The sequence below is a fragment of the Aedes aegypti genome, chromosome 3, assembly GCF_002204515.2.
Source record: "Aedes aegypti strain LVP_AGWG chromosome 3, AaegL5.0 Primary Assembly, whole genome shotgun sequence".
Classification (NCBI taxonomy): domain Eukaryota; kingdom Metazoa; phylum Arthropoda; class Insecta; order Diptera; family Culicidae; genus Aedes; species Aedes aegypti.
Window position 1 is genome coordinate 12,704,176 of NC_035109.1, and position 25,133 is coordinate 12,729,308.

At 43.2% G+C, this 25,133-nt stretch overlaps 1 protein-coding gene across 5 annotated transcripts in view; it reads right to left on the minus strand.

The window, feature by feature from the left end:
- Nucleotides 1-12,224: 12,224 nt before the first annotated feature.
- LOC5564316 overlaps nucleotides 12,225-25,133 on the minus strand; it is a 90,531-nt gene continuing 77,622 nt past the window's right edge. For all 5 annotated transcript variants that reach the window (XM_021851187.1, XM_021851183.1, XM_021851188.1 and 2 more), the window contains one exon: nucleotides 12,225-13,166. In XM_021851187.1, coding sequence (XP_021706879.1) covers nucleotides 13,072-13,166 — 95 coding nt within the window. In that variant the 3' untranslated portion in view covers nucleotides 12,225-13,071. The remainder of the gene's footprint in view (nucleotides 13,167-25,133) is intronic.

The following is a 25,133-nucleotide window of genomic DNA, read 5'->3' on the forward strand; positions in this document are numbered from 1 at the left end:
CGGCTAAACCATCCATATTGTATGTTGAATACTAAATAATCTTAAATTAATGCCTAAAAACTGAAAAACAAGAATATCGAAAAACATACTCCAGATAATCGAGTCTAAAATTCCGGATAATCAAGGCGCCGGATACTCAAGTCTCTGGATATTCGAGTCTGACCTGTAAGAGAACCGATAATTTTGTATGGAGACTGTAGGTATTGTGAAGCTCAGAATCGTTGTTGGCAAGCGGGAGCACCACGAAGAACCTTGCATTCCATTCTGACATTACTATAGGAGTGAGGCGTCGAAGTTGTACCATGCCTACTAGATCGTTTGATGTCCGATCCGATGTTACATTCTCGGAGTTCTTTCAACAGGCTTTTGATTGTCAACCATCATAACAGGGTTGGAAGACAAGATCTATGACAATGTTCATTCAGTACCACACATCCTCCCTCTTCTCAGGAAAACAAAAGTTTGAAGTGATGAGTTTTCACATCGTATTCGTCATCACGAAAGCTTTCAGGAATTCAGGATGTATATTTCACATCGCTAAGAACTTCACCGATGTATACTGTTTCATATTTCAACTGTTCACTTGTACATGCGACTTTGAAACATTTTTCCGCTGTAGGATACCCAAGCAATCAGAACGGCGTTGAAATTATTGATCGGTTGAATGTCGTTCCATACATTAGAAACGGCAAGCTAATTATATGAAATGACATATCTAAGATGAATTTTGGACAAAATATTGCTATTAATAAACTGACATATATGCGTTCAACAGAGTAACATCAGTGTTTGACTTTCATCTTGTTGTACATTCAATCCACCGTACTTTCACGGAAATACTCACTCAAAGACTTGTTTGACTGTTGTTACTTGTTTTGATATAACATATCTACTAAGTTACTAGTCATCATTGAGCTTACATATCTTATTCTATAGATACAGTCGCGCATGCATGTGAGCATCACTTTTATTAGGAACCAATTTGTGACCACTAGTCGCGATAGCTAGTGTACACCACCATTACTTAGAGCAAATATACGACCACCAGTCGAGTTAACAACATCAATAGCAGTTACTATGAACAAGTATGCGACCACCAGTTGCGGTAGCAAGTGTACACCACCATTGCATAGAACAAATATACGACCACCAGTCGAGCTTACAACATCAATAATACTTGCTAGGAACAAGTATACGACCACCAGTCGAGTGAACAACATCAATAGCAGTTACTATGAACAAGTATGCGACCACCAGTCGCGGTAGTTAGTATACACCACCATTGCTTAGAACAAATATGCGACCTCCAGTCGCGCTAGCAATATTATAACATTGATTGCTAGGAACAAGTATGCGACCACCAGTCGAGTTAATAACATATTCATTGCAACCAACTGTCGCGTTACCAAACCAAATGCAACCGCCAATCGCGGCAATAATATTTTTTTTTAGTTGCAACCACCAGTCACGTTAAGGACATTTTTTTTTTGCATTGCATACACCAATTGTGTTAAGGGCATTTTTTTCATAGCAACCACCAGTCGCGTTAAGGATATTTTTTTCAAACATGTTATTATTTTTCTTTTAACATGGCATTTATTTAGAAATAATAATGAATTAAGTAGATTTGAATAGTTTGGATGTCACCGGTTATCGACACAAAATTCACAAATTTCACCGATTCAGTATGCTTCACACTTAACTTGTTCGTTAAACATTACGGGATACACAATGTACTGAAGCAAATAGGAAAGAAAACAATCATGTGCATTATAGGTCATATTTGACCAAAACATCGATAATACTGAATCGATTAAAATTCGATTCGTCCTTTGTATCGATTTTGTTCAAATCGATTCGATTTCTTCACTCGTAAGCAAATTTACAAGAACAACGACTCAAAATAAGATCAAATCCCTTGTATTAGGATTTCATGTTGTTTCAACATCAAAAAATCGATTAATTGGAAAGAAAAATCTACTTTTGGAACACCAATTCAAAATCGCCCATGGTTAGGAATATTTGCACACACTTACATTCATTTTTCACTCTATTTTATTTTATTGAAATTATTTTGTTTTTATTTGAAAGCAGGAGAGATAAGATATAGTAATGTGTGTATCATCACAGAAGAAACGATGAAATGATCACATACAACAAAAGCGAAGTTTTTTATTATTATTTATATAGAAATTTGCACAGTTGACAAATGTTACGGGAGTTTTATTTTTCGATTGAAATTACTAATTGATAAGTTATACAAATTGATTAATATTCATGAAAACCACTAATAACTTTAACAATTCACTTCTCTTTTGCAAAATCACATTATTTTACAAATTATACTTAATTATACGATATTTTTTTATACACGTTTTGTACGGATATGTTCAATTGACTTCTGCAAAAAAATAGTTCAGTTCCTAACGTTATTCTTTTTTCCGTTCAACCTATACAGAAAATAGGTCCCTGATAAAAGCAGAATGCGCACTTCATAACTTCGATGAATCAGCTCTAAATGATCATAATCTTTGAATCGGATAAAATAGATGAAACACTTTCTATTACATTCAAATATTTACATCGAAGCAATCTGTTTGAATTCAAATGCAAAACAAAATATTCACTTCAAAGCCTGCATCGCGCAACTCAAATAGTTGAGGTGATGCTGGTGTTCAATATGAGCAACAACAAGAACAGAGAGAAACATTGCTGCTTCAGCGAGTAGTGAAGCGGCTAATGCATATTAATGTCATATTACCTCTTCAATCAGTTTTCTATTATTCATAGAAAATACCACATTGCTGTTTACTTACAGATGCCTTTTTATCAGATTCAAACTTCACTCCACAATCACTCTGAATACATATTTTCACACGCGGTTTAAGAAGCACTCGACACAAACACATTTCCTAGTGGACACTCCCGCTTGCTATCGAATCCAGGCTCTCCAGGAAAAACGAAAATTTATTTAAAATTCCTGGCAGGATCGCCAAATGTGAAGCTCAGAATCGTTGTTGGCAAGCGGGAGCACCACGAAGAACCTTGCATTCCATTCTGACATTACTATAGGAGTGAGGCGTCGAAGTTGTACCATGCCTACTAGATCGTTTGATGTCCGATCCGATGTTACATTCTCGGAGTTCTTTCAACAGGCTTTTGATTGTCAACCATCATAACAGGGTTGGAAGACAAGATCTATGACAATGTTCATTCAGTACCACACAGGTATGTTAAATAAATATTTTTTTTTCTGAATTTAATCGTCCAATTTCATCCAAATAATATCAGACATAAAAGTTAAAGCCCTATTTTGCATGCTTGATGGATTAGATCACAAAAAATGTTTGATAAATCATACTTTAAATTTCATATGAACATTCATGAAACCAGGCCTTCTTTGGCCGAGTGGTTAGAGTCCGTAGCTACAAAGCAAAGACATTCCCGGTAGGTCCAGGATCTTTTCGTAATGGAAATTTCCTCAACATCCCTGGGCATAGAGACACACTTTCCACACGATATTCGAACGCAAAATGGCAACTTTGACAAAGAAAGCTCTCAGTTAATAACTGTGGAAGTGCTCATAAGAACACTAAGCTAAGGAGCAGGCTCTGTCTCAGTGAGGATGTTATACCCAAAAAGTGAAGATTAATGAAACCACTGTGAGCATGAGCATGAGCAAAGATGACCGTACAATTCGTAGTTGCTACTCCGTGATTGACCAAAACAATCGAAGTTGCACAGAGACTTAATAAATGGGGCTTGGGATTAGCTTACCATGAAGCATTACCATTCTTCAATGTGCACAAATCGAGAGCTCAAATTTTGAAAGTCAATAACGGCGCCGGCCACGTCCTTACGGTCATCGAGGAAGGGAAGGAATGTTAGTTAGACAACCGTTGTTACTAGAGACCGAGTATACCTCTGCATCTCCACAGTTGTCATGGAAAGGATATTGGGTAAGTGGGATAAAGTAGAGATCTGGGAGTCACCAATATTTAGTGATGCGATCCATTAAATAATGACGCCTAACCGGATTCGCGATATAATTCGATAATCGCATTGTACGCAGAACAAGTGTTCATCACACGCCCCCGCTAGAGCAAGCGACGCGATAAATATATCAACGACGCGCAACATGTTTGATCCTGCCCTCGTCGCCCGCCCCCGCAGGGGCGAGCAACCAGGTCTAACGATCAAACACTACTCTGAAGATCAATGAAACCTTTGTGTTACACTAATTTTGCTACCTGTAACTAAAAATTGTGACGTGCTGGAACATTTTTGAGAATGGCTTCAATTTCAGCAACCCGAAATCGATGAGACATATACTGCCCATAAAGGCATAACTGTCCCATTTGGAATAAGTAGGCATTGAGATAATAGCGCTCAAAGTTTGAAGTTTGTTTTCTCATACAAATTTTACAAATTTTCATAATTGTCTAGTACATTTCTGCACGCCTTATTCATTTAGCACCACCGTACAAATTACTCATTTTTTAGATCAGCAAAAAATATAAACTTGAACATAATTCACGTTTTGCAGTTGCTATTTGGATTGAAAGTTTATATAGGGACTGTTATGCCTTTATTTTTCAATATGGGACTTCACCTAGCTTATATTTTTCCGCAACATTTTCAAACAAAGTATGTAAATTTTGATATACATAGTAAAGTATATATTAAACCATACATGTTGCGATGAAAAGAGGTGTTGATTTGAAGATCCATATGGAACAGTTATGCTTTTATGGGCAGTATAATTGGAACCCACGTAAAAATGTAATTTTCCTTACGCTGTGTCATTGCTTGTTTCGAATTATTTTATTGGCTGTTTTGGGTAGACTTGTGATGGTTATCCTTTTTCTAGGACATCATTATATTTATCCCATTTCTCGGTTGCTATTTTTCTCCTGATACCGAACGACCCGAGCTCAGGAAGAATATTGGTTGGCAGGAAAAGCTCTATACTTCTGCTGACGCCGCCACTCAAGTGAAACACTACACCTCGGTGTTTGCCTAAGCCCGAGCGGGACGTAAAATGATGGTTTGCATTGGATATCAAATCACTCAAGTGTCATAACGGGTGGGGAAAACGGGAAGCAAATCTTCACCGGAGAAGTCGGTAGGTACCTGTGGAAGTGGATGGGAAAACATGTTTCCTGTCCGCCTGCCTGCCTGGAGGAACGACTTGACGTGGCATCAATGGAATGGTGACTGGAACGAGGGAAACAATATCATTTCATATCATTGGATCGGTTAGCCATGCTTCACACAGGATTGTTAGCTACGGAGTTTTCAATGTTGTGCATCGCAAACAGTGATGAGTGGGAAGCATGAGTTTCATTTCTTGGAATGGTATTCCAGTCAGTATTGGACAACATTTAATCACTTTTCAAGGTACGATGCAAACGATAGAAGTATTCGATTACAGCTGGAGACTTTCTATGTCCACAACAATGGAATAGTGTTCATATTTCAGCTTCAATCATTCGTCGTATTTTACTTTATATTCGTTACCTACAAATAGTTAAGTCTGCACTATCTGTCTTCCAGACAGTTGATTTTAATTACTGTTTTCATACACTCTCATTACGTTTCTAAATCAATAATTACAATTACTTTTTAAATTATTTTTTTTTTCGGAAATAACACAATTCAACTTTTTGCTGCTTCAAGTACAATTAACAATATGTATTCCATGCATATATCATTTGGAAAAACAACGATAATAATCATAAAATGAAGATTCTGCCGGGGATTGTACTAGTAGTATATGTAGGCATTGTTTTGAACTGTGATTTCGTTATTATTGGTAAGATTTAATAAATGGTACGATTTGAGATGAACCAGCCTAGGGCTGAAAATCTCTTAAATAAAGATAATAATAATAATAATGGTACGGTGGATTTTCTAGAACCAAATACTGACAAAAACGCCGTCTCCCTAAGCTTCCATTCTTTCATCATTATAGCACGCCTTTTCTTACGCCTGACACATAGACAGTATGTTAACCAAAAGCAAGCCTTTCCGCCATAAAATTACCTTACCGCATGAACTGGCGTAGATGCAGTTGTATATTCGGTGTTGGATTTAATCCAACGGGACTTTTCCGAAACTATAATTCTCAGTTGGAAACGAAATGAAGACGCGTAATCCGATTGTCGTTCGACAGATAGAGAGAGAATATAATTTTCCTGTAGATGATATAATAGTTAAACTTAATAACAACGAACTACTTTAGTCGTATGTTTCGTGAAAGCTGACTTGTGAACCACTGATTCGCAATATCAGGCAGCCCAATTCATATAATAATAGGTTAATGGCAACTTACGTTTAGTTCCCTTTATGTGTGTTCATAGAATGTACAATCACGAGTTTGGTGGACGAATCTAATGATTAAATGTACATATTTAGATTTACCTTTTCGAAGCTATTCTTTAGCCTTTATCTTACCGGTAGTAATATAGTGTAGAATGCTCAGGGCATATATCGAAGGGATGACTACGTAGTGCGATTTAGGTTACCTAGTATAAGATTAGCATTAAGTTTCTTTTTGGACAATATTCATGTAGGTAATCTCACCAGTTCAGCATGTAAATAGTAGATAGTAATACAGTATTTATAATTCACTAGGTTTAGGTTCAAATTCACCGGTATTTGCATTAGATTTTAGCTAAGTTTAGGATGGAATCGTATTCACGCTTTTCCCTTAACACTTGGTCCTTTTGGTTCTTCACTCACCTGGTGACAGGTCGCATACCTGTCACTCCTATGTCATATCACCACAGCCACAGTCTTGCACGCGGGATTGCAAGCAACATAGAGACCATGGTGATAGACGTGCGCGCTGGCCTAATAGGGTAGGCCAACAGTCCCCCAGGGTACGCCAGCTTCCGGTTGGCTTACTGCTCTACGCGCTGAACGTCTAGTACCGCCAACTTTGCTACGGGGCGCTCATAGACTCCGGTGGCCGTCTGTACTGTCACTGATCGGGTCTGTCCGTCTCGGCTGGAAGTCGTAGCGATGACCCGTCCTTTCGGCCAACAGTTCCGTGGTGACTTCGGATCAACGATGATAACTATGTCTCCGGTAGTGATGGGCTTCACAGGCTGAAACCACTTCGACCGTCGAGTGATTTCCGGCAGGTAGTCGGTTACCCAACGTTTCCAGTACCTGTTCGCCAAAACCTGGGAGGTGCACATGTTCTGCTTCAAGATATGACCACTGTCATCCAAGTTGACCAACGGTTTCGAGCCACTGGACGAACCGAGTAGAAAGTGGTTTGGAGTGAGGGCTGGGGCGGAGTCTTCGTCTAGTGGAACGTGCGTAAGAGGACGGGAATTGACGACGTTCTCGATCTCTACGAGCAGATTGCGGAGCACTTCATCTGTAAGAGATTTTGTGGTGCAGACTGCCATCAAATTATTTTTTACGGTGCGTATCAGCCGTTCCCAGCTGCCGCCCATGTGCGGTGCCAGCGGAGGATTGAACACCCACTCGGTCTGCTCCGTTGCGAACTCTCGCATCATTTCGTCGTGATTAATCGCACTCTGAAGCCGCTGTAGTTCGCGATCTGCACCAACGAAGTTGGTGCCACGGTCGCTATATATCTTGCGAGGTTGTCTTCGACGAGCGATGAAATTGCGGATGGCCATGATGCATGAATCGGTGCTGAGTGAGTTGACAACCTCGATGTGTATGGCTCGAGTGGTCAAGCAAGTTGTTAGCATTCCCCAGCGCTTTTCGTGCCTTCTGCCGACAACAACTTCGATGGGGCCGAAATAATCGATGCCTACGTGAGTAAACGGACGGGAAAATGCTTCTAGCCGACCAGGTGGCAGGTCGGCCATAATCGGGATGCTTGGTGTTGCACTTTCGTTCTTGCATTTCTGACAATTTCGTCGAACTTGATTGTAGCATGTCCGTAAGCGAGCAATCTGGTATTTCTGACGCAGCTCATTTATCACCGTTTCGTGGTTCTGATGGTGGTAGCGATTGTGGTAGTGTTGAATTATTAGTGTGGTAATGTGGTGCTTTCTTGGAAGGATTATGGGATTCTTTGCATCCTCGGTGGTGTACTCGCACGCTGCAATGCGTGTCCTCATTCGCATAAGGCCGCGGTCGTCGATCCATGGCAGGAGTTTGTACAAAGCATTTGATTTTGGAAGTAACTTCATTGAGCTTCCGGCTTGTTGTGGTGAACTTTGGAGTATGCGAAGTTCTTCCGGGTATTCTTCTAGTTGAGCAATGCGTACCAGATGCGCTTCAGCTATGCAAATTTCACTTTTGGTAAGAGGTCCGCGGTTGATGGGTTTCTGCTGTATCTTTAGGCGACAGTTTGTAATGAATCGCTGCACAAGCGCCATGACATGTTGTAGCCGTTTCCAGCTGGAGAAGTTTTGAGCGTGAATGATTGGATCTGGGGGTGAGTGATGGACTAGCAAACTTGTCGACAACTCGGTGTCCGTTACCTCAGTGTGAGTGGAAGACGTTGGCCATTTTTCTGCGGTTTGCCAGAGAAAACTTGGGCCTCGAAACCACCTGTCGTCCGTGGAAAGTTCTGGAAGCCCATGCCATTTGGTAGCGTCATCAGCTACGTTCAGCTTGCTTGGCACGTATCGCCAATCGTGAGACTCAGTGGACTCTAGTATTTCAGTAACCCGAAAGCCGACGAACTGGCTATAGCGCCTGTGTTCGGAGTTGATCCAACATAGAACATCCCGAGAGTCGGACCAGTAGAGTCTCTTAACTATACGGATCGATAGTGTATCAATCACAGTTCTTGATAGTCTTGTTCCGATGACTGCCGCTTGTAACTCCAGACGAGGGATGGATGTTAGCTTCAGCGGAGCCACTCTAGCCTTCGCTGTTACTAGTGAACAATAGATGTTTTCCCCGGATGAGAATCGCAAGTAGCATGCAGCAGCCATCCCATTTTGTCCTGCATCTACAAAAGTGTGAAGCTGTACATCATCGGCGTCATGGATTATATGCTTAGGCCAAAAACATCTTGGAATTTGCAGCTGCTCAACTTGCGGTAAAACACTCAGCCAGTCCTGCCACTTCTTGAATTCATCGTCGTTAATTTTCTCGTCCCAGGTGATACCTGATCTCCAGACGTCTTGAAGAAGAACTTTCAAGTAAGCGAGAAAGTGGGCGATTAGTCCAAGCGGGTCGAATATAGTCATTAAGACACGCAGCACTTCCCGTTTTGTGGGACGTCTACCACATCTGAGCAGTTCAGGATCATAGCGATTCCAGCCGACTTTAAACGTAAAGGCATCGACTGACGTATTCCACCACATGCCTAGAACTTTCTCGGTTGATAATTCAGTTGACAGGTCTAAACTCTTCTGTTGGTCCGCTTTTTGCCCTTGCAGCGCCTCCACAACATTCCTGGAATTACTTATGCGGATCTCGAATCCGTCCTGAGTGTGCACGTAGCTAACTTCTTTCGCGATGCGGATTGCTTCTTCTTCCGCTTGGACGCTAATTAACATGTCGTCGACATAGTGAGATTTGGTAATCGCTGCGCTTGCTGCAGGAAACTCAGCCTTGAATCGCTCCGCATTAAGGTTTTTGACATACTGCGCACTGCTCGGAGAGCAGCATGCTCCGAAAGTCATCACTGTCATAGTATAAACGACCAGTTCCCCACTTTCATCTGTCCAATAGAAGCATTGATACTGCTGGTCTTCTTGACGTATCTTCACTTGGTGGAACATCTCGCGGATGTCCCCTGTTACTGCAACAGGGTGAAGACGAAAGCGTAGAAGAATGTCAAGAAGAGAACATAATAAATCGGGACCCTTCAAAAGGACAGAGTTCAACGAGACACCGTGGGATTTAGCTGCAGCATCCCAAACTATACGGACTTTCCCAGGTTTGTTCGGGTTCGTTACGGGAAAAACAGGCAAATACCAAAAGTCGCTGGAGAGCTGTTGGACTTCATCTTTGGAAAGCTTGCGTATGTAACCCTTAGCGCTGTAGTCGGCGATCTTCTGTTGTAGTACTTCTGCAAGTTGTGGATCGCTTGCCATGCGTTTTTCTAGGCATCTGTGACGACGCAGGGCCATTGACCGGCTGTCAGGCAGACGGACGTTGTCATAACGCCAGAGCAGGCCAGTCTCGAAGCGGTCGCCAGAGAATCGTGTGAGGGACGTCAGCAATGTCTCAGCTCGTTGATCATCTGCTGATAGAAGTAATTTTGAAGAACTGCCGACTCCTAGGCTGTCTATGGAAAAATAGTCCTTCATTGTTTGGTGCATATCATCATTAGACGGTTCATTCAATGAACATACGTGGAAACTGTAATGAAACATGCTCGGCCCATTTCCTGATCCCAAATTGCTACAGATTGTCCACCCTAACCGAGTCTTGGTTGCGATTGGTTCACCGAATTTACCTTCTCGACTCCTGAGTGTCAGACCCAGCTGCGCATGCTTCGTTCCGATCAGAATGCGAGGTCGAGCATCGGTATACGATTTAATGGGCAAACCTTCTAAATAATGATACGTATGTTTTAGTTCATCGAAATCCAGTGTCTGTCGTGGCAGCAGGAGCTCTTTTACTGTTTGAACATCCTCTAATGTGAACTTCTCCGCTCCAACGTGTTGCCCCGCGACTTGTAGACGAACAATACAAGAGTTTTTCTCACACCGCTCGGTACCACCGGTCCACCGAAGGCATATCGGATTAGGCTTACCATCCAGCTGCAGTGCATCGGCTAGGTCTTGATCAAGAAGCGTTGTTCCTGAGCCTTCATCAAGAAAGGCATAAGTGTGGATACTCTTTTCTGGTCCTGACAGTACCACTGGAAGATAGCGAAAGAGAACAGAGCTAGAAACCGTTTGATAAGTATTGCAGCCGAGCTCAGCTCCGCTCGTGGTTGGCTGAGGATTCTCCGCTGCTGTACCAGAGTTCAGTTGCTTGGGTTTTTGATCGTTATGAAGGAGCTCGTGGTGCCGGAAGGAGCATCCGTCCTTTCCGCATGGATTCGCTTTGACTCCAACGCACGCAAAATGATGCCATCCATCGCACTGGTCACACTGCACCATATCATCCGAATCGGCTCTTCTACAGGTCTTACAGGTGTATCCATCGATGGTCCTTTCGTTCCCATCCACCACCACTACTACCGGATCCATATCCTCCTCACCGACCACTTCACTAACCACTTCACCTTCCTTGGCCTTCTGCCCACTCTTGCCACTCACTTTGCTACTTCTGCCGTCGGACTTTGCACCACGACTCGACATGCTCGCGAACCGAATTTTTCGTAATAAACGAAAATTATATTTTGTTGGATTTAATCCAACGGGACTTTTCCGAAACTATAATTCTCAGTTGGAAACAAAATGAAGACGCGTAATCCGATTGTCGTTCGACAGATAGAGAGAGAATATAATTTTCCTGTAGATGATATAATAGTTAAACTTAATAACAACGAACTACTTTAGTCGTATGTTTCGTGAAAGCTGACTTGTGAACCACTGATTCGCAATATCAGGCAGCCCAATTCATATAATAATAGGTTAATGGCAACTTACGTTTAGTTCCCTTTATGTGTGTTCATAGAATGTACAATCACGAGTTTGGTGGACGAATCTAATGATTAAATGTACATATTTAGATTTACCTTTTCGAAGCTATTCTTTAGCCTTTATCTTACCGGTAGTAATATAGTGTAGAATGCTCAGGGCATATATCGAAGGGATGACTACGTAGTGCGATTTAGGTTACCTAGTATAAGATTAGCATTAAGTTTCTTTTTGGACAATATTCATGTAGGTAATCTCACCAGTTCAGCATGTAAATAGTAGATAGTAATACAGTATTTATAATTCACTAGGTTTAGGTTCAAATTCACCGGTATTTGCATTAGATTTTAGCTAAGTTTAGGATGGAATCGTATTCGCGCTTTTCCCTTAACACTTGGTCCTTTTGGTTCTTCACTCACCTGGTGACAGGTCGCATACCTGTCACTCCTATGTCATATCACCACAGCCACAGTCTTGCACGCGGGATTGCAAGCAACATAGATACCATGGTGATAGACGTGCGCGCTGGCCTAATAGGGTAGGCCAACATTCGGTCTATTGTGGACCAGTTCCTTGTGTAAGTGCAGCTAATCTGGCTATACAGGCCAATCGAGCTCAAGCTCTCAATTCAGGGACGATTCGGATACACAATAATTAACCTCAAACACAATCCAAACACAGTTATGGGTTCAAGCGGAAATTTTATTCTAATAATTATTCCCAGCTAACTTTTATGTACAAAATTAAAGAATTTACAATCACTCTGTGTTGATCTTGCACGATTCTCGATTTCTCCCCTCAGCATTTCTTTTGCCATCCACAATATTACAGTGCTCGACAGTGGCTCCCCACTCGTCGTCACTTCTATGTACAGTGCACTGGATGGCTGGCTGGTTGGTGATGGTGATTCCCTTTAATTCTCTGCTTCTCCTACGTTTACCTTACCTACTGTACAAGAAATTGAAACGAAACAAAAACTTAATAGGAAAACTAAACTCAGAAAAAGCTATTTTCTTTCGCTGTCAGTTCTCGGACTGGGCCATAAACGCTATCAAGTAAATCACGCTGTCCTGGTTCTACTTCGTTGAGTCTCCCCTTCTCTTACCCTCCCCCCGCTCGTAAATATAATATTTATACTTTTCTCTCGAGTGTGTCCTTTTCTCGATTCACGCTAAACTTAGCTCGCTACTTTTGATATAGTTTTGTCTTCCTTTTCTCGGGAGTTGCTGTCTTCATTTCTGCTCAGATGCAATCTTCGAAGCTGTCGGTCGGTTGGTCGTAATCGGGGTTCAGTGTTGGATGGCCAGTCGAGAGGTCTGGTCCGGTCCGGAGGAAGTTTCTCATAAGTTTTGCTTTAATTCTGCAAACTGCACTCCTCCCGGAGACGTCAGAGATCCCCTCGAAGGAACCACTCAAAACTGGCACACAAAGACGTGGATGGTCGGTTTCGTTGAATGGCATCTCTGACTGCCGGGAGCTTTGGATGGTGACAGCAGAACGAATGGCAATCGGGAATGGGTCCTCGCAGCTAGGGATGCAACCGGAAGGAACTGACGATGGCCAAGAGGGTGGACCACAGAAGCAACGCCATGCTGACCGACCATCGTGGACTGCTGCTTCGTACTGTCATGGAAGAGAGGGAGGAAAACAGAGAGAAACAGATTAGTTTTAGAAAATCAATTTACTACCAACATGCCGTCAGATCGGATGGTTGGACGGATAGTTTGCGTTTAACGTTGTTTGCTGGCTTGGCAAGTGCAAGTCCGGAGGAAAGATTGAGTCATAATGTAATTATGAAGCTCTCGATTGTTTTGCTAGTCGAGTTTTTTTCCTTTCCTTTAGACGTTTATGAAGTTGCTGGTTCAAGCACATGACAAACTTGATATTTTTAGAGCTAATTTGATGCCGGTAGAATTTGTAAAGGTTTTGTCATAGCCTTTAGGGTACCAGTAGCTTTATAATAGTTGTATGACATAGATATACGTCTAAATAAAAATTACAATAAGAAGCACTTCTAGACGACGAACATTGAGGCCTGATATGTGCATAATAATAAAAAAACAACCTTCCGAAGTGAATTTAAAGTGCCAAGAATAGGAAAATATTTCCTAACTACTGATACCGTAATTCGGGGTGTAGTTGATCAGTGGGGAGAAGTTGATCATTCCCGTACCCACATGTATAAACTGCCAAGAGAGCTATTATCCGTTTTCGATTATCGCAAGTTATGTCATATCGTATTACCTGATAGCTACTCTTGATGTTTCCAAATTCGGTTCATGGTTCAAGATAGTTATATCATGGAAAAACAGATTTTTAAGGAAATGTTCGATGAACCATTGAAGGGTTCTACCCCAAACATTCGGCTATTGCCAAGTCTATATAATGACACCATTTAAATAAACTGTTTCGTACATTCCATATATGTTCTGTGAACCCAGTTTTATATTTGCATTGAGGATAAAAATCATTTTCGGTGATAAAGATGTTCTTTTTGTGAGCGAGTTGCTAATTTCAAAAGAAAATTGCATACTTTTAGGCGTTTTATTTGGTGTATTCTGAATTTCACAACATTCAATTCTAAAATTGACCGATTTATCAACAAGTTGTAAGATTTTTGAGACTTGATTCGGGATCAGTGATTCCAAATTTAGTAAAAAACATGTCTGTTTATTTTAGGAAACGTGTCACAGTAATTGATCTACTTCACCCCGGAATCGAAAATTCCATTTTTTGATTTCTAAAAAATGTTTTTGTTATTATGATAACAATTCGTAAAAATTTCGTTTGTATAATTCGATAAACATCCAACCAGTACAGGTTTCAAAAATATTTGAGTGAGAATACATGCATCCTACTACGAATTATAGAACAGAATCGCTCAAAAGTGATCAACTTCACCCCATTTTACGGTACTTATATTGACACATCATATCTGAGGGGATTTGAATTCAAAATTGTAACCTTCTGAGTTATTGGGTTACTAAGTGGCTCGGTAGCTTAGTTGGTAAAGCACTCGTTTAGCATACAATAATCCTGGGTTCTAATTCCAGCTGAGCATGTGTATTTTTTTCATAATTTCATCCATAATTCATCCATCTTTACCACGCGTAATGAGAAAATTAATTTACTGAGATTTTCCAAGTCCTGAACTTTGCGGACTACCATGGATCTTAGAGAATCTTTAGATAAATTTCGGGCCTCCGCGAAGACCTCCTTTAGAGATCTTCGTGATCTTTAACATACCGTTGATCTTCTTGGATCTTCATAGGGCCTTCGCAGATGATCGCGGATCTTCTAGAACCTACAAGGAGCTTCACTGAATTTCTAAGACATTTAGAAAACTTCGTGAGCCTTCGCGGATTCCGTTATATCTGCATAGACTATAGCGGATTTTAAATTATGAGTAATCATATAATGGCAACCTGTTAGGATCGGGATTTCCATAGCAGCTCGCTGAAATTCGATCTTCGGTTTCGGGAGCGGCTTCGTCAAGCAGTCAGCCGGTTGTTTATCGGTACTGACATAACCGATGTCTACATCACCACGCTGCACAGCATCCCGAATGAAACAATGACGGATGTCAATATGTTTGGTTCTTGGATAGTACCCACCGTTTTTAGCAACTACAATAGTGCTTTGATTATCGCAATTGATTTTCACGGCTTCATAGATGTCGGTCGCTTCCACCAAAGCGCTTCTTGGACGGCTGCCGTGAGTACCATATACTCGGCTTCCACTGTCTGTTGACTTTTGCAGCACCATGAAATTGCTCCACATTGCGCGATGAAAACGAATCCAGTAATGGACTTCCGATACTCACTGCTTGTAGCCCAATCGGCATTGAAGTACCTGGTGATCGTCGGATCCGCTTCTTTCTTGAAGGTCAAACAGAATTACGACGTACCTCTCAAATACTTCAGAAAATGCTTGATGTCATTCCAGTGCATTTCGCCGGAATTCTCATTGAATCAGCCCAGAACATTGATGACATGGCAGATGTCGGGACGTGTTCACTTCGCTAGGTGCATAAGACTTCCTACAGAGCAATCTCCACAGATGCTGGAGGAGATCATCGAGGGGCTCTTTCCGCGCCACAACCCTAGCCCATGGCCTCCTTTCGTAGGACAGCCGGGGATTGGGGCTTTCGATGAGGATAGGGTAACTGATGAGGAACTTGTAGGGATTGCAAAATCCCTCAGTATGGGGAAGGCACCAGGTCCGGACGGAGTTCCAAACCTGGCCCTCAAAGTCGCAATCTTGGAGGCTTCCGGGATGTTCAGATCTGCTATGCAAATATGCCTGGACGAGGGAGTATTTCCAGATGTGTGGAAGAGGCAGAGCCTGGTACTATTGCCAAAGGCGGGAAAACCACCCGGTGACCCGTCGGCGTATAGACCAATATGCTTGATCGACACGGCGGGGAAGGTGCTCGAGAAGATCATCCTCAACAGATTGTTGAGGTACACCGAGGGTGTAAATGGTCTCTCAAGCAACCAGTTCGGCTTCCGGAAGGGGAGGTGCACCGTAGACGCTATTCTGACGGTTAAGAAAACCGCTGAGATAGCACTCCAGCGTAAGAGGAGGGGGATTCGCTACTGCGCAGTAGTGACTCTGGATGTGAGGAACGCATTTAATAGTGCCAGTTGGGCGGCTATTGCTGATGCGCTCCTGCATCTGGGGATACCCGAGTACCTGTACAAGATTCTCGGAAGTTACTTCTAGAATCGGGTATTAGTCTATGGGTCTATGGGTCGGTGGGTCGGAAGTGCTTTCACATAACCTCAGGAGTCCCGCAAGGTTCCATCCTGGGTCCGGTGTTATGGAATGTCATGTACGACGAGGTGTTGAGATTAAAATTCCCGGCGGGTGTGGTCATCGTTGGCTTTGCCGACGATATTACGCTGGAGGTCTACGGTGAATCGATCGAAGAAGTGGAATTGACTGCAGCCCACTCGATCGAAGTTGTGGAGGAGTGGATGAACTCCAGGAAACTGGAATTGGCTCACCACAAAACTGAGGCGGTTGTTGTCAACAACCGAAAGTCGGTGCAACAAGCGGTGATCAGAGTAGGCGACTGCACAATCACTTCGAAGCGCTCCGTCAAACACTTGGGGGTGATGATCGACGACAAGCTTACCTTCGGTAGCCATGTCGATTATGCCTGCAAGAGAGCCTCCACAGCTATTGTGGCACTGTCCCGGATGATGTCCAATAGCTCTGCGGTGTACGCCAGTAAGCGTAAGCTTCTGGCCAGTGTCGCTTCGTCCATACTGAGGTATGGTGGCCCGGCTTGGGACACGGCTTTGAGTACCGATAGCTACCGTAGCAAGCTAGAGAGTACTTATAGGCTAATGTGCCTGAGGGTTGCGAGCGCGTACCGTACCGTGTCACACGATGCACTCTGCGTCATCACCGGTATGGTGCCTATTGGTATCCTTATCATGGAAGACATAGAGTGCTTCGAAAGGCGCGGCACAAGAGGCATACGCAGGACTGCCAGACTGGCCTCTATGGTCAAATGGCAGCGTGCGTGGGACAGTTCCACCAAGGGAGTGTGGACTCACAGGTTGATTCCGAAGTTAGATATCTGGGTCAATAGGCGCCATGGGGAAATAACATTCCACCTGACACAGGTCCTTTCGGGTCATGGTTGCTTTAGACAGTATCTACACCGTTTCGGTCATGCGGGTTCTCCCGAATGTCCGGTTTGTGCAGTTTTAGGGGAAACGGCGGAACACGTTTTGTTCGTGTGCCCGCGTTTCCGCACAATGCGTGACCGCATGTTTTGACCGTTTTTTTGGTTCAGAGGATGTGTGAAGACGAGTTTGGCTGGAATGCCGTTTCATCGGCTATCACCCACATCGTCTCGGAACTATAACGGAGGTGGCGAGTGGACTCGAGGAGTGGCTAGTGCAGACGCTAAACAACAGGTGGTCCAAGGGTTCGCAGTCGGCTACGTAGGTCATACCGGTGCCCTACGGTCGAAATCGACCCTTACAGCGATTAAGTGGCCGCGGGGAGAACATCCTGGTAGCGCTGCTGTCGTGGCGCCAGCCTACTGGGTTGGATACGAGCCTCTGGTTGTTCGGGGCAGGTGGAGGCCCCTTCGTCAGCAATCCCAGCTGGTGCTAGCTGATAGGGCCTGAGACTTCAGTAGGTCAAATTGCGAAGCCCGCAGTATCAGTTCTTGATACCTGCGGTGCAGCTGGGCGCGGGCGTGGTGGTCGACCCTGCCCGCCTTCAGCGGACAATGGGAGATGAGGACCACCTGGGAAGCTGGCAAAGCGCCAGCATGCTACCTTGGTGGACCCCCCTAAGCGTGTCATCGATGTTCGTTGCTGCATGGCTACGCAGCTAACCTGGAGGATGCGATGTGCAATAGCCCCTCTCCGAAGCAATGCCTTCTTGGTGGTCCCGGAGAGACGAAGGGTTTGGCGGCAATGGAAATGGTTTAGTGGGTCGGGGGTGTAGTCCTGTTTACTGCTTGCATGTAGTAAATGGTCCCTAACCCCACACTCCAGGATCTTGGTCCGGAGTCTGTTGAGCAGATTATCCCCCCATTGCTTAGAAAGAAAAAAAAAAGACATCCTACAGCCTCCTTGTACGGAACTCGCTTCATTTGCATGGCCTTGTCATCGTCGATTGGTTGCATCTCCTTCGTGAGTTTATCATTCAGGTTCAGTGGAGTAGCCACCGGGTTAGACGGGGTTGGTGGTCTGATGGCTACCGCTTCTGCTTCATATGCAGAAGGTCATGGGTTCAATCCCAGGCCGGTCCCTTTCCTCGTACTTTGTAGTTGTATATCTCTTACTTGCTTCTATCTTCCATTCTAAATATATCACACTCAAACTATTCGTTCATAGCAAACGCTAGAACCAGAGACTGACAAGAAACCGTTTCCCTAACGCTTCCTACTTCCACGCGCACGCCTTCCCTTCTGATACATAGGCAGTCTGCTAACCATAAAAGCAAACCTCTCTGCCATGCCTTTCCCCCAATCCATACACTCCCGCATGAACTGACGTGGATGCAGTGGAATATACGGTCTACGTGGGAGTCAGTTCAATGCATCATCAATTCCTCCCCCTTCCCCTCATTGGTCTGCATTCTGACGTGGCAGGTGCCATTGTTGCCTAAAAATAGAAGATCCACCAGCACTTATACACTGAGGATGCCTGTTAGTCCCAAGCAGTCATTCGGTTGGTTCCTTGTGTAAGTGCAGCTGATCTGGCGATACTGGAGTGCATCCACGGGCGGCCAATCAAGCTCAAGCTCAAGCTCAAGCTCAGGTTCAGTGGAGTAGCCACCGGATTACTCTTCGACATTCCGAATCGATCGAGTATGCTCTCAACGTATGTTTCTTGATCGATAGAAATCTTTCCTTGGCTTCTCGTGATACGCATTCCCAGTACGTGATTCACCGGACCGATGTCTTTCATTAGAAATTCCGTGGCCAGATCATCCTTCTACTTCTTACGCTATTGATGACAGGTCGTACATCGATGACAGGTCGTACAGATGAGAACGTCAATGTAGATTGCCACGAACAAAATGTAGTTACCGACGATGTTTTAATACACGCAGGGGTCGTAGTTGGTTGAAACCAGTCCAAATCTTTTCAATGCGGAGTCTCACTTATGGTTCCACACGCGGCTCGAATGTTTTAATCCATAGAGAGCCCTATTCAGCCTGCAAACCTTGGTCTTGTTTTGGGGGGGGGGGGGCTTAGAAGTAGGCTGGTTGTTCCATACAGATTTCCTATCGAAATTCAAACGGGCAGCTATCGCAAAGAGATATCGCAGGGAACTATGACGTACCACGGGAGAGTAGGTTTATTCATAGTCTATCCCCTTTCGCTGCGAATATCCCTTTATTATCAGCCGGGCCTTGTAACGACCGGTTTTATAAACCCATTTACAACGAATGGCCTTCCTTCCTGCCGGGAGGTCCGTCAGAGTCGAGATTCCAATCCTCATTTGTGCCTCATACTTCTCCTGCATCGCGGACTTCCAGAGCTCGGCGTCGGCTTCTTCCAGAGTAACGGAATCAGCGGTATTGCACTGTGGACAATCATACCCGGTACAACTGGTTTCAGAATTGGTACGGCAATACTTGCGTTGGGAAAGCGTCTTCTGTCGCTGAGCAACAACCCTTGTGGAACATCTTCAACTGGTCTTTGATTGGGGTTCGATGGAGACGCAGAATGATGAGCAAGTCCAGCATTGTCTGCCAAATCGCTGTTGACCTCACCGATCATGTCTTCACTCGTACCGGATGGTCTATCTGAAAACTTCGTTGCAGGTAGACCTTTGCACTTAATATGGAATTGCTTATTCTTGCCAGGGTTGAAACGCTCCCTACCGCTTCGCCTCTACGCCTTATGTGACTCGGGTGGATTTGAAACTGTTGGGAGCGTCACAGAGTCTTAGTTGTCTCCGAAGCTACTATCGTCATCTTGTTCGGATGGATACGTACGGTTCACTTCCAGCCGGACCATCGTTGGCGTCGCTCCTTGTACCTTGTTCTGTTATTCTTGACATACTGCTGATCCTCTTTCGTTGATGAACGTCACGTCCCTGGGTTTGAACACATTTTTTTTATTTTTGTTGTTGTAGACCCAGAATGCTTTGCTTTCTTCATCAAACCCGATCAAAATGCATTCTTCTGCCTTCGGATCCCACTTTCTTCGCTTCTGTTTTGGTATGTGCTACATTGTTGTTGTTCCGAAAATCCGCAGGTTAGACAGATCTAGTTTCTGTCCCGACCAGGCTTCTTCGGGTGTCATGCGAATTCCTGTCGACGGTGAACGGTTGATGATGTAAACAGCGGTGGCAGTAGCTTCCGCCCAAAATCTCTTCGGTAAATTAGCTTCATGCAACATGCAACGGGCTTTCTCGATAATCGTTCTGTCATCCCGTTCTGCTCGGGTGTATATTCCACGGTTGTCTGATAGCAAAATCCCAAACCTCTTGAACTCCTTTCCGTAGTCTGTCCACGAAATTTTCAACTTTTTACCTGTATTTCGTTCAACCATGGAGTAGAACAACTTGAACGCTTCAACTACTTCTTCCTTGGATTTCGTACGTAAAATGTACACAAACATCCTGCAGGTTTTGTTGTCGATGAAAGTGATGTAATAGCGGCTCCCTCCAAGAGAAACCTTCTCCATGGGATTGCATATATCAGAGTGGACCAACTCGAGAATTTCATTCGCCCTTCTTCCTCCCTTGCTGGACAGCAACCTGGTTTGTCTACCAATAGCGTAAGTCTTGCAGTCACCAGATTCCGATTCAACATTTTTTTTTTCCTGATGCTATACAATTTTTCAATCGTTTCAGACCTATGATTGATAGATGTCCCATTCGCTTGTGCCACAAATCAATCGACTTCATTTGCTGGCCCGCTAATGCACACGAAGATTGCTTATCCAGCTTAAAAAGTCCATTTGATCGATGGTTGTTTGCAATCCGTTTCCCTCTGGGTTGATTACCTCGCAACCTTTCTGCCTGAAAACAACCGTATGACCAAAGACGAAAAAGAGACTTCCATGTTCCTTGCAATTGTCGAACATTTTATGGTACATAAGGTATAGAGCAAAATCTAGAATGCCGTGAAAAGTGTACTGCGATCTGTCAAACTTGGGTACCGTTTTGTCTCAAATTCCGAACAGACTCATATTCCGAACACTCGGTTTTTGTATGGCGATTTAGTTGAATGTTTCGCTGAAATATGTCTCTAATTACAAGGAAATGACAGTCAACTGCAATTAAATTTTAACGTATTTCGATCTATTTTATACCTCTGGAGTGATGATTCTCTAGTTCGAGACCAGTAGGACTAGCTCAGATACATTTATTTGAGAAATTATGCTTTTGAATACGATTTATTCGTGCTGTTCGGAATATGAATCAAGATGTTCGGAATATGAGACAGAATGAACACAGTGTTCGGCATTTGAGTCAAAATGTTGTTCCATTCTTTTATGTAAAAACAATACTAAAAAAGCTAAAATTAGCAATTTTATCGGCACACACAACAGTTTTTTTTCTATCTTTATTAACGAGATTTTTAGCCCTGGGCTAGTTCATCTCGGGACCAACGGCTTTACTTCCTTTCTGAAGGAAGTCGTCACTGAAATTTTTAGTGGCTATCTCGGGGATGGGATTCGATCCCAGGTCCTCGGCGTGAGAGGCGTGTGTTCTAACCACTACACCAGGTCCGTCCCCTAGATAACAGTTAGACTTTGCGTATAAATTTTGCTAATTAATGCCTGTCAGCTGCATTTGAAGTCACTGTTGGCCTTAAGTGTTCGGAATATGAGTCAAAACGGTACCTTCTGTCGACGATTTCATTCATCGAGAGAAAATTATCGGCCAACATCTTGGATGCAATGCCACGGGGCTTTCAGCGACTATCTTCGTCATACCCTTGTTCGTAGCTAAAATTTGTCTATCGGCCTTATGTACATCGCTTAGCAACGACTAATTCCTTGTGAGATAGCGGCATGATCCCGAATCGAAGTATTGCTGTGTGCGTTTGAAATGCAAATATCAAATGCGGGAGCACCGAAGGCGGTAAGGAAGGCGAAGTCAAAGATTGATTTTCTGTACTAGGTTGGCGGTGATATCGATCACAATGTCCTTTGATTAGTTTGTGTTACCGCGTTTGATGCTCAGTTGGACATAATTTGCACCTCAAACGCAAACAGCAATACCAATATTCGGTTTCTCCCTAGGACAGGACGTGACAGCTCAACTAAGACTGCCGCGTTGTTTTTCAGTCGATAACCTTGACGATACAAAAGCCAGTGCTACCAGTATCCTTTTAAGGCAAATCTTGTGAACAAATTCAAATATCAAGGCTCATAATTTGTCTGTTTCTTGCACATTTTATTCATTCAGTGCAATATAGGCTAGCTTATTTGAAAATTAGAATTATATTCAAAACCACCGCTATTTTTAGAGAAAATTGACACAATTTCAATTATATTAGTTTTGATTAAGCATTTTTTTTATTCATTTTTAGCATTGTTGGAGCACATGCGGTATACTTTTGGGAAGTATGCACTTGAACAGAAAAGTAAACGCCTATCTCGATGCGTGTGAAACGTCTTGCAAGAAATAGTCAAGAAAAGCATTTGTCTTTGATTGCAGTACGCAGTTGAAGAGAAATGTCAATTCAAATGGAGCTCTCTGTAGAAAGTTTCTTGAAAATTTCTTCCACAGAATTTTTGTTTTACTTCTCTTGAGCAGAACAGCATACCTAGCTTTAAAGTCGATAATAGGCCTCTGCACTGTTTTGATTTTGTATGGGATTTTTACGTTTAAATGGGTTTGAAACAAAAATATTTAACGAAAATAATTCAAACTTTTGATAAAAACTCTAATTTATGAACTGGCAACACGGCTAGGCTAGCAACAAAGTGCCCTGTTGCAATTGAACTCAACGATGTGAAAATAGGCCTTTGCCAAAACGACCAATGAGAAGTGGTCTTTTTTGACAGACAAATAATTTCATTTTTGTACTTTGACCTGACACGTCTTGTCTTAGGTTTCTCCCATGGCAGCAACCATCAAATTATGCAAAAAGCGTCACCTTGACGCCTTTCTTCATTGACTCCTCCGAAGGACAAAACCGAGCGATATGCCCAAATCTTCAACAGCAACGGCATTTCGGACCCTTAGACGAGAAATTTTCAGAACTGCTTTGGTTGAACCTCCTACATCACCAGTTATCGCAGCTCCAGAGTTCTCTAATGCCATGACTTGTAGGTAGTAGGTTTCCGGTAATCCAGCGAGAAGCAGCATTCCGAGCCGTTCTTCGTCGATCTTCAAGCCGACTCCATTCAGTTGGTGGGTTGTACTAACCATCCTCGTCACATACGCCTCCATCGACCAGCAGCTGTCCAGGTTGGTCGTGATCAGCTTGTGTAGAAGTACCCATTTTCGCGTGAGGCCGCTGTCTTCGAACGCCTCTTCCAGCTTCCTCTAAGCTTCACTGGCCGTTTTTGTGGCTTGAACATAGACGTACAGCGTTGGATCCAGACCAAGAATGATTTTTCCTAGAGCTTTTCTGTTTTTGGTGGCGTTGAATGCTGGTATGTTTCCTTGCTCATCCGGGGTAGGTTCCACGGCTTCCCACAGCTCTTCAACTTCTTGATAAATCCGCAGCGCAAATTTCCAGCTATGCCAGTTTTCGCGGCCAACGAGCCGTTCGATTGCTGGCAGTCTGGGAGAAGCGAATCCGTTACCACATCCGTTCATCTTCAGTTGGAAAAATCTTGAACTCTGAAAGCTTTGAATTTTCAACTTCATACAAGATGTCAAGATAGTCATCGGTGACGTAAATGCGGGAAAGAAGACTTCTTTCAACCTGTCATTGGTACGGAAAGCCTCTATTCAGTTTAGAATGATAATAGCCTACGTCTAGCAACCTTCGCTGCTGCTAGTGGGATGTCGATCAGCAGTACCAACTTCGCACGCAAGAATATCCGCAAACACACCTGGCGAAACCTGCATCAAAATAGACCACGTGCTGGTTGATGGGTGACATTTCTCGACGCGGATCATTATCTCGTTGTAGCTAGAATTCAAGCGTGGTTATTCAGCATCACGAGTTCCAGAACTAACAGAATGTTGCGCTTCAATATCCAACGCTTGTCGACTGATGGGGTAGCTGCCAGCAGCTAGACGAGCAGTTATGAAGAATCAACGTCTGGAGCTAAGCCTATCAACGAAGCTGTTACAACAACGGCACGGAAAGTGATCGGCACTGGTCAACGACGAAGACGAAACGACTGGTTCGATGAGGAGTGCCAGAGAGTGACTGAAGAATGTCGCCAGAAGCCGTATGCTTGTGGCCGGTAGCCGACCCAAGCAGCACATATTGTTACAAGTAGCTTACAGCAACGGCTACTTGACATATTCAATAGTTACAATATGATACATTTGCAACATGGAAAAATACTGCTATGTAACCGAAAAAGCGCAAAAAGTCGAGCCTTATGTAACTTGTTTGTTCGTTACATAATAAGTTAACAAGCGACTGCTATGTAATTTGTTGATTACGCATGGGTTTTCCTGCGACAAAATAAATGAAACGGCGTTGAAGTTGTTGTTACTTTCCGACAAACCAAACAATCATTATAGAATTGAATGTCAATAAAAGAAATACGAATGATTTTAGAACGCGTAATTATTCACAAGTACATAATAGATTTAACATGCCGATTTGAATTTGTGGTGAAATCAATCATTTTACTTGCTCAAAATTGACGCGCTCATAAAATAGATAATAACTTTATATTGAATAACTCATGATACCTGGATTGTTGAGATATTATTCCATTAGAACTGACGCAAAAAAAATGGAAATTGACACTGTTACTCAAATCAGCAGTGTTTTTGATTTTAATTCAATTGTTTGTGTAGATTGTGATTCCAAAATCACGTTGTTTTGTGTCCCGCAGTTGGATTTTCTGGGTTGCCTATCATAAATCGCCATTTAATTTCATCTTGCTGCAGATACACTTCCGAATAACTGTTTGAGGACAGCCAATCTAAAATGATGACATCTATTAAAAAGCTG